Genomic DNA, 16,171 nt, shown 5'->3' on the forward strand with positions numbered 1-16,171 from the left:
CCCAGTGGTACTGACCCATTGCTACTGACCCAGTGGTGCTGACCCATTGCTACTGACCCAGTGGTACCGACCCATTGCTACTGACCCTGTGGTACTGACCCATTGCTACTGACCCAGTGGTACCAACCCAGTGGTACCGACCCATTGCTACTGACCCAGTGGTGCTGACCCAGTGGTACTGACCCAGTGGTACCGACCCATTGCTACTGACCCTGTGGTACTGACCCAGTGGTACCGACCCAGTGGTACTGACCCAGTGGTACCGACCCATTGCTACTGACCCAGTGGTGCTGACCCATTGGTACTGACCCAGTGGTACTGACCCAGTGGTGCTGACCCATTGGTACTGACCCAGTGGTACTGACCCAGTGGTGCTGACCCATTGGTACCGACCCAGTGGTACTGACCCAGTGGTACTGACCCAGTGGTACTGACCCATTGCTACTGACCCAGTGGTGCTGACCCATTGGTACCGACCCAGTGGTACCAACCCAGTGGTACTGACCCAGTGGTACTGACCCATTGCTACTGACCCAGTGGTGCTGACCCAGTGGTGCTGACCCATTGGTACCGACCCAGTGGTACCGACCCAGTGGTACTGACCCAGTGGTACTGACCCATTGCTACTGACCCATTGCTACTGACCCAGTGGTGCTGACCCAGTGGTACCGATCCAGTGGTACCGACCCATTGCTACTGACCCAGTGGTACTGACCCAGTGGTACCGACCCAGTGGTACTGACCCAGTGGTACTGACCCATTGCTACTGACCCAGTGGTGCTGACCCATTGCTACTGACCCAGTGGTACCGACCCATTGCTACTGACCCTGTGGTACTGACCCATTGCTACTGACCCAGTGGTACCAACCCAGTGGTACCGACCCATTGCTACTGACCCAGTGGTGCTGACCCAGTGGTACTGACCCAGTGGTACCGACCCATTGCTACTGACCCTGTGGTACTGACCCAGTGGTACCGACCCAGTGGTACTGACCCAGTGGTACCGACCCATTGCTACTGACCCTGTGGTACTGACCCAGTGGTACTGACCCAGTGGTAATTGAGTGTTTGTGCCACTTATAGGGGAACTCAACTGAACCTGAGGGGCCCAGACTCCATTAAATGTGGCCCCTCCACAGCCCTGATAGGAGGAGATCTCTGAGCAGCCCCTCCCACTTACCTCAATAGCGAATTGTGGCCCTAGTGAGTGGCAGCCTGAGGGCCAATGAGAAGAAAGTGTATTGGCGCCGCTGCTTTTATCTTATTGAGGAGAAGCAAAGGCCAGAGCTAAACCTGGGGCCTCCCCAAAACCAGTAGGGGCCAATGAGGCTCATTCCCAGGGGCCAATATCTTGTTCCCTCCCACGAGGAGCCACTCACTTTCCTCTACCAACCCCATGCTCTCCTGCACCTCCTCACCTCCTGATTTTGGGGTCTGGCAGCCCCTCAGACCTTTGGGAACCCTCCATTCATACACCCCCAGTATCCATGGCAACAGGACCCCCCCCTGCATGACTTGCTTTATGACTTAGGGGGGCGGGTCCAACAGGAATGAATTCCTCCCCCAGTGAGCAAAGGGGGCAGAAGTGCAGTGTGGGGGTTGCTGGGTGGGTGGGATGTTGGAGGGCCACTTCCTGGGGCCCCTGGTGTTAAATAAACAGCCCCCCAGCCACGAGGAACCAGCAGAACTTGTGGGAGGAGCCAGGAACATGTGAGTAACTGGGCCCCATATTCAGTGTTTGGCCCCTCACCCCACAAAACCCCACCTTGTGCCCCCCAACTTCTGTCCATGTGATCCAACATGGCCACCATATTTGTTCCTCCTCCATTGTGCAGTCTGTCCTGCTGGGGGGGGGGCTGTGGGAGGGGGTGACAGGAGGTAAAACAAGAAACCCCCCTCTATACCCAGCACTCTTACCCCCGTATGCCCACTTGTTCATTATCCACAAACATTAAACCCACAGAGCTCACACTTACTTTTCTTGAATCCTGCAACAGGAAAGGGTTAATCAGGGGCCCCTTAGGGTTGAAGTGTCCCCTAGACTCCTCCTTCCCACCTCCCCCTGAGCCCCATTCAATCCCAACTCCTGGTTACTAGGGGCAGCTTCTCTAGCAACCAGACAGCATTGTTATTCGAGGACAGGGAGCACCAATGGGATGAGCTGCTGATGCAACAACCATGAAAGCATTCACTAGTGGGACTGGGGGCGGGGCTATAAGAATCACAAAACGAAAGTTCCCAGCAGCTCACACACACAATGACACACACAGACAATGACACACACAGACACACACAGACACACAATGACACTGGGGTCTCCTGCACTCACTCTGCTGCTGCGGCTGCTGCAGGGCTCCCTCACCCTGTGGGCAAGTAAAGGTAAGAGGCGACTACTGGCCTTTTCTTCTCTCCGTCACTTCTATATCCCGACTCCTCCCACCCCATTAACCCATCATTCCTGCTGCTGCTCCCCACACTACTCATTATAGGGAAAGCACAAGTCATTAGTGTAATTAGTGTAATTAGTGTAATTAGTGTAATTAGTGTAATTAGTGTAAGTGCAACTCATTAGAGAACGATGCATTAACCCCTTGTGTGCCACGAACTAACATGTCCAGACAGGCTCCACTGACTCACTATATTCACTAATAGTTGAGAGAAAAGAATGTGCGACTGGGGAATGGTAACTTAGTGCTCTCAATCTCCGTGAACTCCTCCGCTCCAGGTGTGAAACTTTATCCAATTTGTCAGAATACTGAGAGAAAGCAATCGGAGCAGAGCTTGCTGCTAAGTCTTCTTTATTGGACACAACATGTTTCGGCAAGTGTCCTTTATCAAGTGTGAGACACTTAGCAGCAAGCTCTGCTCCGATTGTTTTCTCTCAGTGTTCTGACAAATTGGATATATCCACTAATACTCACTAGTACTCAATATACTCACTATATTCACTAATACTCACTATACTCACCATACTCACTAATACTCATGTACCCCAATAATTCTCATCTTCTACTGCTACTACAACCCATCCTCCACTCCCCTCTGCACATTCTGCATTCCCCCATTTATCATCCTCTACTCCTCTATCTGTATCCAAGTACTCCAAAGTCTCATCCTCTACCCTCCATTGAACACCCCTCCTCTCTACTCCTCCACTGCTCACCCTCTGCTCCCTTTTCTGCCCCACCCCCCTCTTCTCTTACTAAACATACTCTGATCCTTCTACCCATCCTTCGCTCTACTCTGTGCATCAACATATTCCCATATCTGATCCCCTGATGCAGAATGTGTAGATGTAAGTGGAGGATGGGTTGTAGTAGCAGTAGAAGATGAGAATTGGAGGCAGAGGATGTGTAATAAAGAAGATAGAGGGTGAGTAGAGGAGAGCTGGAGATAAGGTGAAGGTGCTGGAGATAGAGCGATGGTGCTGGAGATCGGGCGAAGGTGATGGAGATAGTGTGAAGGTGCTGGAGATAGGACAAAGGTGCTGAAGATAGGGTGAAGGTGCTGGAGATCGGGTGAAGGTGCTGGAAATCGGGTGAAGGTGATGGAGATAGTGTGAAGGTGCTGGAGATAGGACAAAGGTGCTGAAGATAGGGTGAAGGTGCTGGAGATCGGGTGAAGGTGCTGGAGATAGGATGAAGGTGCTGCAGATAGGGTGAAGGTGCTGCAGATAGGGTGAAGGTGCTGGAGATAGGACGAAGGTGCTGGATATAGGGTGAAGGTGCTGGAGATAGCTTGAAGGTGGCACTCCCTGCAGGAGTGGGAGACCCCAGAGCTCTTTGGGAACCAACATGTACTGAATCCACATACACAGGGCAAATATTCCAGATAAAATGCCCTTCAGGGGCACACAGATCTGCCTGACCCACTGATTGGACAGTTTTGTTTCCACAATAAAATCCTGAAAAGTAACAATACAATTTCAAAGCTTAGATTCTTCCCTTCCTCTTCATAAACCATGTTGGACACTGGGCTGCTTCTGATACTGGTGCTTGGGCCCCTGCTGGTACTGGTGCTTGGGCCCCTGCTGGTACTTGTGGTTGGGCCCCTGCTGGTACTTGTGGTTGGGCCCCTGCTGGTACTTGTGCTTGGGTCCCTGCTGGTGCTTGTGGTTGGGCCCCTGCTGGTACTGGTGCTTGGGTCCCTGCTGGTGCTTGTGGTTGGGCCCCTTCTGATACTGGTGCTTGGGTCCCTGCTGGTACTTGTGGTTGGGCCCCTTCTGATACTGGTACTTGTGGTTGGGCCCCTTCTGATACTGGTGCTTGGGTCCCTGCTGGTGCTTGTGCTTGGGCCCCTGCTGGTACTTGTGGTTGGGCCCCTGCTGGTGCTTGTGCTTGGGCCCCTTCTGATACTGGTGCTTGGGCCCCTTCTGATACTGGTGCTTGGGTCCCTGCTGGTACTTGTGGTTGGGCCCCTGCTGGTGCTTGTGCTTGGGCCCCTTCTGATACTGGTGCTTGTGCTTGGGCCCCTTCTGATACTGGTGCTTGGGTCCCTGCTGGTACTTGTGGTTGGGCCCCTGCTGGTACTTGTGCTTGGGCCCCTGCTGGTACTGGTGCTTGGGCCCCTGCTGGTGCTTGTGCTTGGGCCCCTTCTGATACTGGTGCTTGTGGTTGGGCCCCTTCTGATACTGGTGCTTGTGCTTGGGTCCCTGCTGGTACTTGTGGTTGGGCCCCTGCTGGTGCTTGTGCTTGGGCCCCTGCTGGTGCTTGTGCTTGGGCCCCTTCTGATACTGGTGCTTGTGGTTGGGCCCCTTCTGATACTGGTGCTTGTGCTTGGGCCCCTTCTGATACTGGTGCTTGTGCTTGGGCCCCTTCTGATACTGGTGCTTGGGTCCCTGCTGGTACTTGTGCTTGGGCCCCTTCTGATACTGGTGCTTGTGCTTGGGCCCCTTCTGATACTGGTGCTTGGGTCCCTGCTGGTGCTTGTGGTTGGGCCCCTGCTGGTACTGGTGCTTGGGCCCCTGCTGGTACTGGTGCTTGGGTCCCTTCTGGTACTTGTGGTTGGGCCCCTGCTGGTACTGGTGCTTGGGTCCCTGCTGGTGCTTGTGGTTGGGCCCCTGCTGGTACTGGTGCTTGGGTCCCTGCTGGTGCTTGTGGTTGGGCCCCTTCTGATACTGGTGCTTGGGCCCCTGCTGGTGCTTGTGCTTGGGCCCCTTCTGATACTGGTGCTTGTGCTTGGGCCCCTTCTGATACTGGTGCTTGGGTCCCTGCTGGTACTTGTGGTTGGGCCCCTGCTGGTACTGGTGCTTGGGCCCCTGCTGGTGCTTGTGCTTGGGCCCCTTCTGATACTGGTGCTTGTGCTTGGGTCCCTGCTGGTACTTGTGGTTGGGCCCCTGCTGGTGCTTGTGCTTGGGCCCCTGCTGGTGCTTGTGCTTGGGTCCCTGCTGGTACTTGTGGTTGGGCCCCTGCTGGTACTGGTGCTTGGGTCCCTGCTGGTACTGGTGCTTGGGTCCCTGCTGGTGCTTGTGGTTGGGCCCCTTCTGATACTGGTGCTTGGGCCCCTGCTGGTGCTTGTGCTTGGGCCCCTTCTGATACTGGTGCTTGTGGTTGGGCCCCTGCTGATACTGGTGCTTGGGTCCCTGCTGGTACTTGTGGTTGGGTCCCTGCTGGTGCTTGTGCTTGGGCCCCTTCTGATACTGGTGCTTGGGTCCCTGCTGGTGGTTGGGCCCCTTCTGATACTGGTGTTTTGGCCCCTGTCCGTCTGTACTGCATGTGTCTGTCTCACACAGGCTTCCGTGCCAGAAGTGCAGCCCAGGTCCTGTCTGTCTGTTCTGAGCTGATGGCAGTTGGAGCTGCCACAGTGCTTGTAGCTCACAGACCCCACCCCCCAGAGCAGATAAGGAAGCACGGCACTCAGGTCTGGACTGAGAATTAAAATAAGCCCTGGCATTTCAGGTACACAGAGGCCCAATCAGCCCACATAGAGGCCCAAACAGCCCCCCATCAGCCCACTAAATAGTGACTTTCTATGGGACCCCCTCTGGCATTTGCCAGAACCCACAGATTGTCAGTCCGGGCCTATTTGCACACGACTAACAAAGACCAGGGAGGAGATTCCCTAATTGTGCAATGCACGACTGGCCAACATTACCTGCACTTGGGCAACTTACTGAGCATTTGTCCAACTATTAACTTAATATTATCCTTTATATTGCCCTGGCGAATAGGCAACACATTATAGACATTAACTGCCCCAGGAGCTTACAATCTAAAGTTTCATCAGGAGCCAATGCCCCCGGCTCTATGGGTTTTGGGGTGTAACTCACCGAGGAAAACACAAATACTCCATGCAGATAGTGGCCAGGTCTGAACAGAACTCAGGGCTCCACTGGCCCACACCTGCCTCCAGCCAATGTGGCAACCCAGCTCTGCTGCACTGACACACACACTAACACACACACACACACACTGACACACACACACACACACACCCACTGACACACGCACACTGACACACAGACACACACACTGACACACACACAGACACACACACACTGACACACGCACACTGACACACAGACACACACACTGACACACACACACACACACACACTGACACACACACTGACACACACACACTGACACACACACTGACACACACACACACACACACTGACACACACACACACACACACACACACACACTGACACACACACACACACACACACACACACTGACACACACTGACACACACACACACACACACACACACACACACACACACTCACTGACACACACTGACACACACACACACACACACAGACACACACACACACTGACACACACACACACTGACACACAGACACACACACTGACACACACACACTGACACACAGACACACACACTGACACACACACACACTGACACACACACACTGACACACACACACGCTGACACACACACACGCTGACACAGACACACGCTGACACACACACACTGACACACACACACACACACACACTGACACACACGCTGACAAACACACACTGACACACACACACACACACACACACACTGACACACACACACTGACACAAACACACAGTATGGGTTCCAGAGGATTGTGCACTTGTGGGGTGTGTAGCAGTGAAATGGTTGTGTTTGCCCCAGGTGTGACTGAGGAGATATCTGCTGAGTTGGGAGCAACTGTCCTCATCCCACACAATGTGACTTGTAACTTGGGGTTACACATGGCCTTTGACCTGGAGAGAACGGGACACAATTCTGGGGTTATTGGCTCCTATGAAGACCACTTATTGGCTGATGATGAGTATGAAGAGCGGTTGGAGTTCTCCAAGGAGTCCTGCACCTTCATTCTGAGGAACGTGACTGAGACTGACTCTGGTAATTACACCTATGTGCAACTCATCTCCTCTGATGGGAGGAACAAGGACACCATCAAGATCAACCTCGTTCTGACCATAACTGGTGAGTCCTCCCAGTCTCCTCCTTAGTCACCTCTCAATCCAGATTATCCATGTCATTCTATAGGATTGGGGTTAGTCCATGTGTGCACTTACTTTCTCTGTCCCTGAGGCTGATGGACCCCCGTCCCCCCGGGCACAAGAATGTAGGGGTCCTTTAGCTTCTGGACAAGATGTTTCACAGTCTTTTATCTCCTGGGAAGAGAATACAAAGGGGTTCAGTTGTTTCTAGAGGGTCTGACTGAGCTTATTGTCTTTCATGGCCTGATGTATCTTTCCCCCCAGCCTCTGACTGTCTGTCTGGGTTGGACTTGATGGACTTTGTATTTTTTCAACCCGATTTAATGTGCTACAGGTATCTGCCCCTAGCACCAGTCTCTCACCAGTCTCTCACCAGTCTCTCACTAGTCTCTCACCAGTCTCTCACTAGTCTCTCACCAGTCTCTCACTAATCTCTCACCAGTCTCTCACTAGTCTCTCACCAGTCTCTCACTAGTCTCTCACCAGTCTCTCACCAGTCTCTCACCAGTCTCTCACCAGTTTCTCACCAGTCTCTCACTAGTCTCTCACCAGTCTCTCACTAGTCTCTCACCAGTCTCTCACTAGTCTCTCACCAGTCTCTCACTAATCTCTCACCAGTCTCTCACTAGTCTCTCACCAGTCTCTCACTAGTCTCTCACCAGTCTCTCACTATTTTCTCACCAGTCTCTCACTAGTCTCTCACCAGTCTCTCACTAGTCTCTCACCATTCTCTCACCAGTCTCTCACCAGTCTCTCACTAGTTTCTCACCAGTCTCTCACCAGTCTCTCACTAGTCTCTCGCCATTCTCTCACTAGTCTCTCACCAGTCTCTCACCAGTCTCTCACTAGTCTCTCACTAGTCTCTCACTAGTCTCTCACCAGTCTCTCACCAGTCTCTCACCAGTCTCTCACCAGTCTCTCACCAGTCTCTCACCAGTCTCTCACCAGTCTCTCACTAGTCTCTCACCAGTCTCTCACCAGTCTCTCACTAGTCTCTCACAGTCTCTCACCAGTCTCTCACAGTCTCTCACCAGTCTCTCACCAGTCTCTCACCAGTCTCTCACCAGTCTCTCGCCAGTCTCTCACAAAGTCTCTCACCAGTCTCTCAACTGGCATGGTGCCCAGCAAAGCCTTAATCATCTACACATTCTAGTCAGTTGCTATGTGTATAAATGCAGGGCAACCACACTTTCCAGCTTGTAGCTGCCTGAGAAGAAGAGGCCTGACTATACTCTCAGTTGCCCCCCTCTATGTTGGGGATACAGTATATTAATAGTACCTTTGCTGATTGTGCCCCCCATGTCCAGCATAGTACCCAAGAAACCAGCAGGGAGTGCCCTTGTGAGATAGAGAAATCGGGGTAACACTGGCCCCCCATGTTCTCAGCTTCCCATGGCAATGTTTGGTAGGGACTGGCCATGAGCCACCAGGGCTTCGGGGGGGGCTGATTGGTACAATGTTGTTTCCTCCAATAGTAACAAGGCTAAAATGAATGTTCCTCTCTACTTTATCATTAGAACTACAACTTTCCCTCATTTCCCCTTGGGCCCCTCTTTAATCTGTTGATTTGTCTTGAAATTATCAAGCTCCTGAGACCCCCACTTCTGTACCTGGACACTCTGTGGGACCAACAGCTCATGGAGACCCCCAGTCTTCAGGTCAGTAGCTCTGTCTCTCTGCCCCACCTTGGGAGACCTCCAGGCTTTGGGTCAGTAGCTCTGTCTCTCTGCCCCGCCCATGCCCCCTGGGAGACCAAGCAAGTGGGGTACACCCCTTTCCCCTTCTTTCATTGCAGGAATATGGGGGAGATTTGTCGCCCTGTGTCTTTCTGCTGTTTCCCTTGGGCATTTCCTTGGCAACCTGGTCTCCTGGATGGGTAAGTGGCCAATTTAGGTGAGTGGCATAATGTGGGGGTGTGGCTGATAGCAGTTATTGTATATGCAGACTTTGTAGCCATGGGGGGGGCACAAGAGCAGCTGTGTCACTGGGGAAATATGAAATGAAAATCCCGCCCCCTGCTGGGATGAGGCAGAAACCTAAGATTTTATTGGGGTTCAGTGCTGGAAGTGGAAGGTATGAAATGGGCCCTCCAGAACCACAGAAACACATAACTGGATCATTTTGTTCTTCTGCAGATGCAAAAACACTGGAAAGTCAATGCTGTTGCCTTTGTCCCAGTAGCGGGATCAGTGGAGCTATCTCCAGTAAGTCTGACCTTCTCTGTACACATGCTCTGGGCTCCATATGGAATATGGAATAAACGAGATCACTTCCTCTGACCCCCCCATAACCTGTCCATTGTCTCATTGAATGAACAGGAAGTCAGCGGAGCCTCCATGTTGCCCTCGGTTACACTGGGTACTTGTTCCTCATTTGTCACATGGTCAGCATCACCCTCTGGTTGCTCTACGGTAAGGAGACCCTCACTCACCCACAACTCCCCGATACCCCTCTCTGAACGGGAGTTATAGTCTGTGACCAGGGGACTAGGGCATTATGGGGCAGCTCTAGTGGTACAGTGCCACAGAGTGGGGGCATTGGCTCCTCCTTCTAATGGCCCCCATGTCTGTTTCCAGGAAGTAACAGTGTCATGGACTGGCTTCTCCTGGCCCCTGTGGCCCTCAACGTTGTGATTTGCATAACAAGCTTCTTCTCAGGAGGTGAGTGTCCGAATGGTGCAAGTGATGGGCACATCCAATGGGAGGTACCCCCTGTTTCTTACCCCTGTGGAAGCACATGGGGAGCCCAGCCAGCAGGGGGGCTATTTGCCAGTGAGTATTAGGGGAATGAGAGAAGAGGATGTTTCCTTTGGCTCCTGGTTGTTCTGTGGGTTTGGGGGGGGGGGTGAGATAAAGACAATGATCTGATCTCGTCTCATTCGTGTTTCAGAGAAGACGTCCCAGTGCCTGGGGGCCGAGTGCCCAGTTTGGGGAATATTACAGAAGATCGAGGGTCTTGTTGGGGCCCATAAATATATCAGCAAGTTTCTAATGTTGGGATATTCCATCTCCTTGTTGGTCCTGTATGGTATCAGGTGTAAGTATCTGCCCTTGGGGGGGGGGGTTATCTTTATATTAGAATCTGCCCCCAGGTCTCACCCCCTGTTCTCTTTCAGCCGAGAATGGGAAATTTCCCTTCTGGATTCTCATCATCATCATCATCATCGTCTTGGGCCTTTTAATTGAAGTTCTGGTTGTGATGTACACAAGTAGGTAGAGATAGGGGGGGGGGTCTGTGTTACACACCCAATATATCAGCCACATCAGCAGCCTGATATGTATATGTGACTGACTCAAATGGCCCATATGGGGAATAATGTTCTGAGTATTTGAGATGGTGGACCCCCAGAGCTAAGGTTCCCTGGTGGGCTCTACTGTCCCAATCAGTCAGTTCTTACAGTAATAATACTTGGAGCAGTCCATCTCCTCTATAGCTGGGGGTGGGGCATATGCAGAGAAAGGTACCGCCCCCCATGGACCAGAGAACAGGGATTGGGCCATTCCAGTGGTCCCAGAGTGGGGGCTGCAGTCTCTGGGGGGAAGGGGGTCTATGACTTTAATTGTGCCTCTTGTACTGAATAAGAAATGTAGGCGCCCCAAGGATCTATTATCTGCAATTCTGGGGAACTTGCCATATCCGGGGGGGGGGGGGGGGTTCTGTAATTTGAATGAAATGGAAAGAAAAGGCTAATGAGTGTGTGGGATAATGAGACACCCCCAATGATTCAGGTCACTCATTGATACCATTGATCATCTCCGTCACTATAATGTACCCCACTTGTTATTGATGCCCAGTCTGTGCCCCTCAGGTTACCTGCTGGATCCTGCCCCCCCAGTGACTGCAGCAGAGGGGGAGACCCATCCAGAAATGGAGAAACTAAACCACCTCGAGACAAAGCAGGGGGGGCCTGTGGAGATTGTGGAGGTGCTGAGCCCCCCCAGGTGCCATTCCTTTGTTCCCCCTGATATGTGACTGTTCCTGACACTGATGCCCCTGTGCCTTATACATAAAGCTAAATGAGTCCGACACCAACAGTAGCCACTGGGCCAAGCCCCCCAACTGTCACATTGCATCCTCTGGCCCCCAATGGCTCTTGCACGGGGGCCCCTCTATGTTGTACTACCCCTGGGGCCCTACAGCCCATTGTGCTCATGTCTAGTGGAAGATGTACTGTCCCTTTAACACAGACATTCCACATGAGAATCTTCAGGAATGGGAACATTTACTTTATTGCACTGATTCTCATTCCTTTCAGTCCGTTCTTCTGCCTGACCTCCTCCTCAATAGACAGACAGACAGACAGGTTGCACTGTGACCCCTGCAGCAGTTTATTCCTGCCTTGGACTTGTGCACCTTCTAATGGTCATTTCTGAAACACTGGATAAAAGACTGCCCCCTAGTGCTCATCCAACAGCATGTCTGTCACACCTCCACATACAGACACATGTACAGACACACAGACACATGTACAGACACACAGACATACATACAGACACACAGACATATGTACAGACACACAGACACATGTACAGACACATAGACACATGTACAGACACACAGACATACATACAGACACACAGACACATGTACAGACACACAGACACATGTACAGACACACAGACATATGTACAGACACACAGACACATGTACAGACACACAGACATATGTACAGACACACAGACACATGTACAGACACACAGACATATGTACAGACACACAGACAGACATACGTACAGACACACAGACATGTACAGACACACAGACACATGTACAGACACACAGACATATGTACAGGCACACAGACATATGTACAGACACACAGACATATGTACAGACACACAGACACATGTACAGACACACAGACATATGTACAGACACACAGACACATGTACAGACACACAGACATATGTACAGACACACAGACAGACATACGTACAGACACACAGACATGTACAGACACACAGACACATGTACAGACACACAGACATATGTACAGGCACACAGACATATGTACAGACACACAGACATATGTACAGACACATAGACACATGTACAGACACACAGACATACATACAGACACACAGACACATGTACAGACACACAGACATATGTACAGACACACAGACAGACATACGTACAGACACACAGACATGTACAGACACACAGACATATGTACAGACACACAGACACATGTACAGACACACAGACACATGTACAGACACACAGACATATGTACAGACACACAGACATACATACAGACACATGTACAGACACACAGACAGACATACGTACAGACACACAGACATGTACAGACACACAGACACATGTACAGACACACAGACACATGTACAGACACACAGACATATGTACAGACACACAGACACATGTACAGACACACAGACAGACATACGTACAGACACACAGACATATGTACAGACACACAGACACAGTACAGACACACAGACATATGTACAGACACATAGACACATGTACAGACACACAGACATATGTACAGACACACAGACATATGTACAGACACACAGACACATGTACAGACACACAGACATATGTACAGACACACAGACACATGTACAGACACACAGACACATGTACAGACACACAGACATATGTACAGACACACAGACATACATACAGACACACAGACATATGTACAGACACACAGACACATGTACAGACACACAGACATATGTACAGACACACAGACACATGTACAGACACACAGACACATGTACAGACACACAGACATATGTACAGACACACAGACACATGTACAGACACACAGACATATGTACAGACACACAGACATACATACAGACACATGTACAGACACACAGACATATGTACAGGCACACAGACACATGTACAGACACACAGACACATGTACAGACACACAGACATATGTACAGACACACAGACATACATACAGACACATGTACAGACACACAGACAGACATACGTACAGACACACAGACATGTACAGACACACATACATGTACAGACACACAGACATACATACAGACACACAGACATATGTACAGACACACAGACACATGTACAGACACACAGACATATGTACAGGCACACAGACACATGTACAGACACACAGACATATGTACAGACACACAGACACATGTACAGACACACAGACATATGTACAGGCACACAGACACATGTACAGACACACAGACACATGTACAGACACACAGACAGACATACGTACAGACACACAGACACACACAGACATATGTACAGACACACAGACATATGTACAGACACACAGACACATGTACAGACATATGTACAGGCACACAGACACATGTACAGACACACAGACATATGTACAGGCACACAGACATATGTACAGACACACAGACATATGTACAGACACACAGACAGACATACGTACAGACACACAGACATGTACAGACACACAGACATATGTACAGGCACACAGACACATGTACAGACACACAGACACATGTACAGACACACAGACACACAGACATACATACAGACACATGTACAGACACACAGACAGACATACGTACAGACACACAGACATGTACAGACACACATACATGTACAGACACACAGACATATGTACAGACACACAGACATATGTACAGACACACAGACACATGTACAGACACACAGACATATGTACAGGCACACAGACACATGTACAGACACACAGACATATGTACAGACACACAGACAGACATACGTACAGACACACAGACACATGTACAGACACACAGACACAGTACAGACACACAGACACACACAGACACATGTACAGACACACAGACAGACATACGTACAGACACACAGACATGTACAGACACACATACATGTACAGACACACAGACATATGTACAGACACACAGACATATGTACAGACACACAGACACATGTACAGACACACAGACATACATACAGACACATGTACAGACACACAGACAGACATACGTACAGACACACAGACATGTACAGACACACATACATGTACAGACACACAGACATATGTACAGACACACAGACATATGTACAGACACACAGACACATGTACAGACACACAGACATATGTACAGGCACACAGACACATGTACAGACACACAGACATATGTACAGACACACAGACAGACATACGTACAGACACACAGACACATGTACAGACACACAGACAGACACATGTACAGACACACAGACATATGTACAGACACACAGACATACATACAGACACACAGACACATGTACAGACACACAGACATATGTACAGACACACAGACATACATACAGACACATGTACAGACACACAGACATATGTACAGACAGATCACATTACAGACACACAGACAGACATACGTACAGACACACAGACACACACAGACATATGTACAGGACACACAGGACATATGTACAGACACACAGACACATGTACAGACATATGTACAGGCACACAGACACATGTACAGACACACAGACATATGTACAGGCACACAGACATATGTACAGACACACAGACATATGTACAGACACACAGACAGACATACGTACAGACACACAGACATGTACAGACACACAGACATATGTACAGACACACAGACATATGTACAGGCACACAGACACATGTACAGACACACAGACACATGTACAGACACACAGACATATGTACAGACACACAGACATACATACAGACACATGTACAGACACACAGACAGACATACGTACAGACACACAGACACACACAGACACATGTACAGACACACAGACAGACATACGTACAGACACACAGACATGTACAGACACACATACATGTACAGACACACAGACATATGTACAGACACACAGACATATGTACAGACACACAGACACATGTACAGACACACAGACATACATACAGACACATGTACAGACACACAGACAGACATACGTACAGACACACAGACATGTACAGACACACATACATGTACAGACACACAGACATATGTACAGACACACAGACATATGTACAGACACACAGACACATGTACAGACACACAGACATATGTACAGGCACACAGACACATGTACAGACACACAGACATATGTACAGACACACAGACAGACATACGTACAGACACACAGACATGTACAGACACACAGACATATGTACAGACACACAGACACATGTACAGACACACAGACATATGTACAGGCACACAGACACATGTACAGACACACAGACATATGTACAGACACACAGACAGACATACGTACAGACACACAGACACATGTACAGACACACAGACAGACACATGTACAGACACACAGACATATGTACAGACACACAGACACACAGACATATGTACAGACACACAGACACACACAGACATATGTACAGACACACAGACATGTACAAGACACACAGACATATGTACAGACACACATACAGACACATGTACAGACACACAGACAGACATACGTACAGACACACAGACATATGTACAGACACACATACAGACACATGTACAGACACACAGACAGACATACGTACAGACACACAGACATGTACAGACACACATACAGACACATGTACAGAAATCCAGTTCTGGGTCCAGTCCTCCCAGGGTTTTAGTGCCAATGTGGCTGCATTTAGAGATGAGAAGCCGTTTATGTAGCTCGTTGGGAACAAAAAAAGGAAAAAATTCATTAATTCTG

The 16,171-nt window shown here is 50.0% G+C and overlaps 1 protein-coding gene across 2 annotated transcripts; it reads left to right on the forward strand.

Annotated features, from left to right (window-relative positions):
• Positions 1 to 542: 542 nt before the first annotated feature.
• Positions 543 to 11,973, forward strand: LOC108704851. Of its 2 annotated transcripts, XM_018241546.2 has the most exons (10): positions 550 to 2,380; positions 7,116 to 7,433; positions 9,037 to 9,108; positions 9,246 to 9,326; positions 9,586 to 9,654; positions 9,769 to 9,861; positions 10,027 to 10,110; positions 10,340 to 10,486; positions 10,566 to 10,658; positions 11,259 to 11,973. In XM_018241546.2, exons 1-10 carry the CDS (start codon positions 2,275 to 2,277, stop codon positions 11,420 to 11,422), a joined length of 1,227 nt encoding a protein of 408 aa, XP_018097035.1. In that variant the 5' UTR covers positions 550 to 2,274; the 3' UTR covers positions 11,423 to 11,973. The 2 variants fall into 2 exon arrangements, with proteins under 2 accessions (XP_018097037.1, XP_018097035.1); XM_018241548.2 differs by lacking the exon at positions 10,566 to 10,658 and having other exon boundaries at positions 543 to 2,380.
• Positions 11,974 to 16,171: the final 4,198 nt, after the last annotated feature.

Source organism: Xenopus laevis, chromosome 1L (assembly GCF_017654675.1).
Source record: "Xenopus laevis strain J_2021 chromosome 1L, Xenopus_laevis_v10.1, whole genome shotgun sequence".
NCBI lineage: Eukaryota > Metazoa > Chordata > Amphibia > Anura > Pipidae > Xenopus > Xenopus laevis.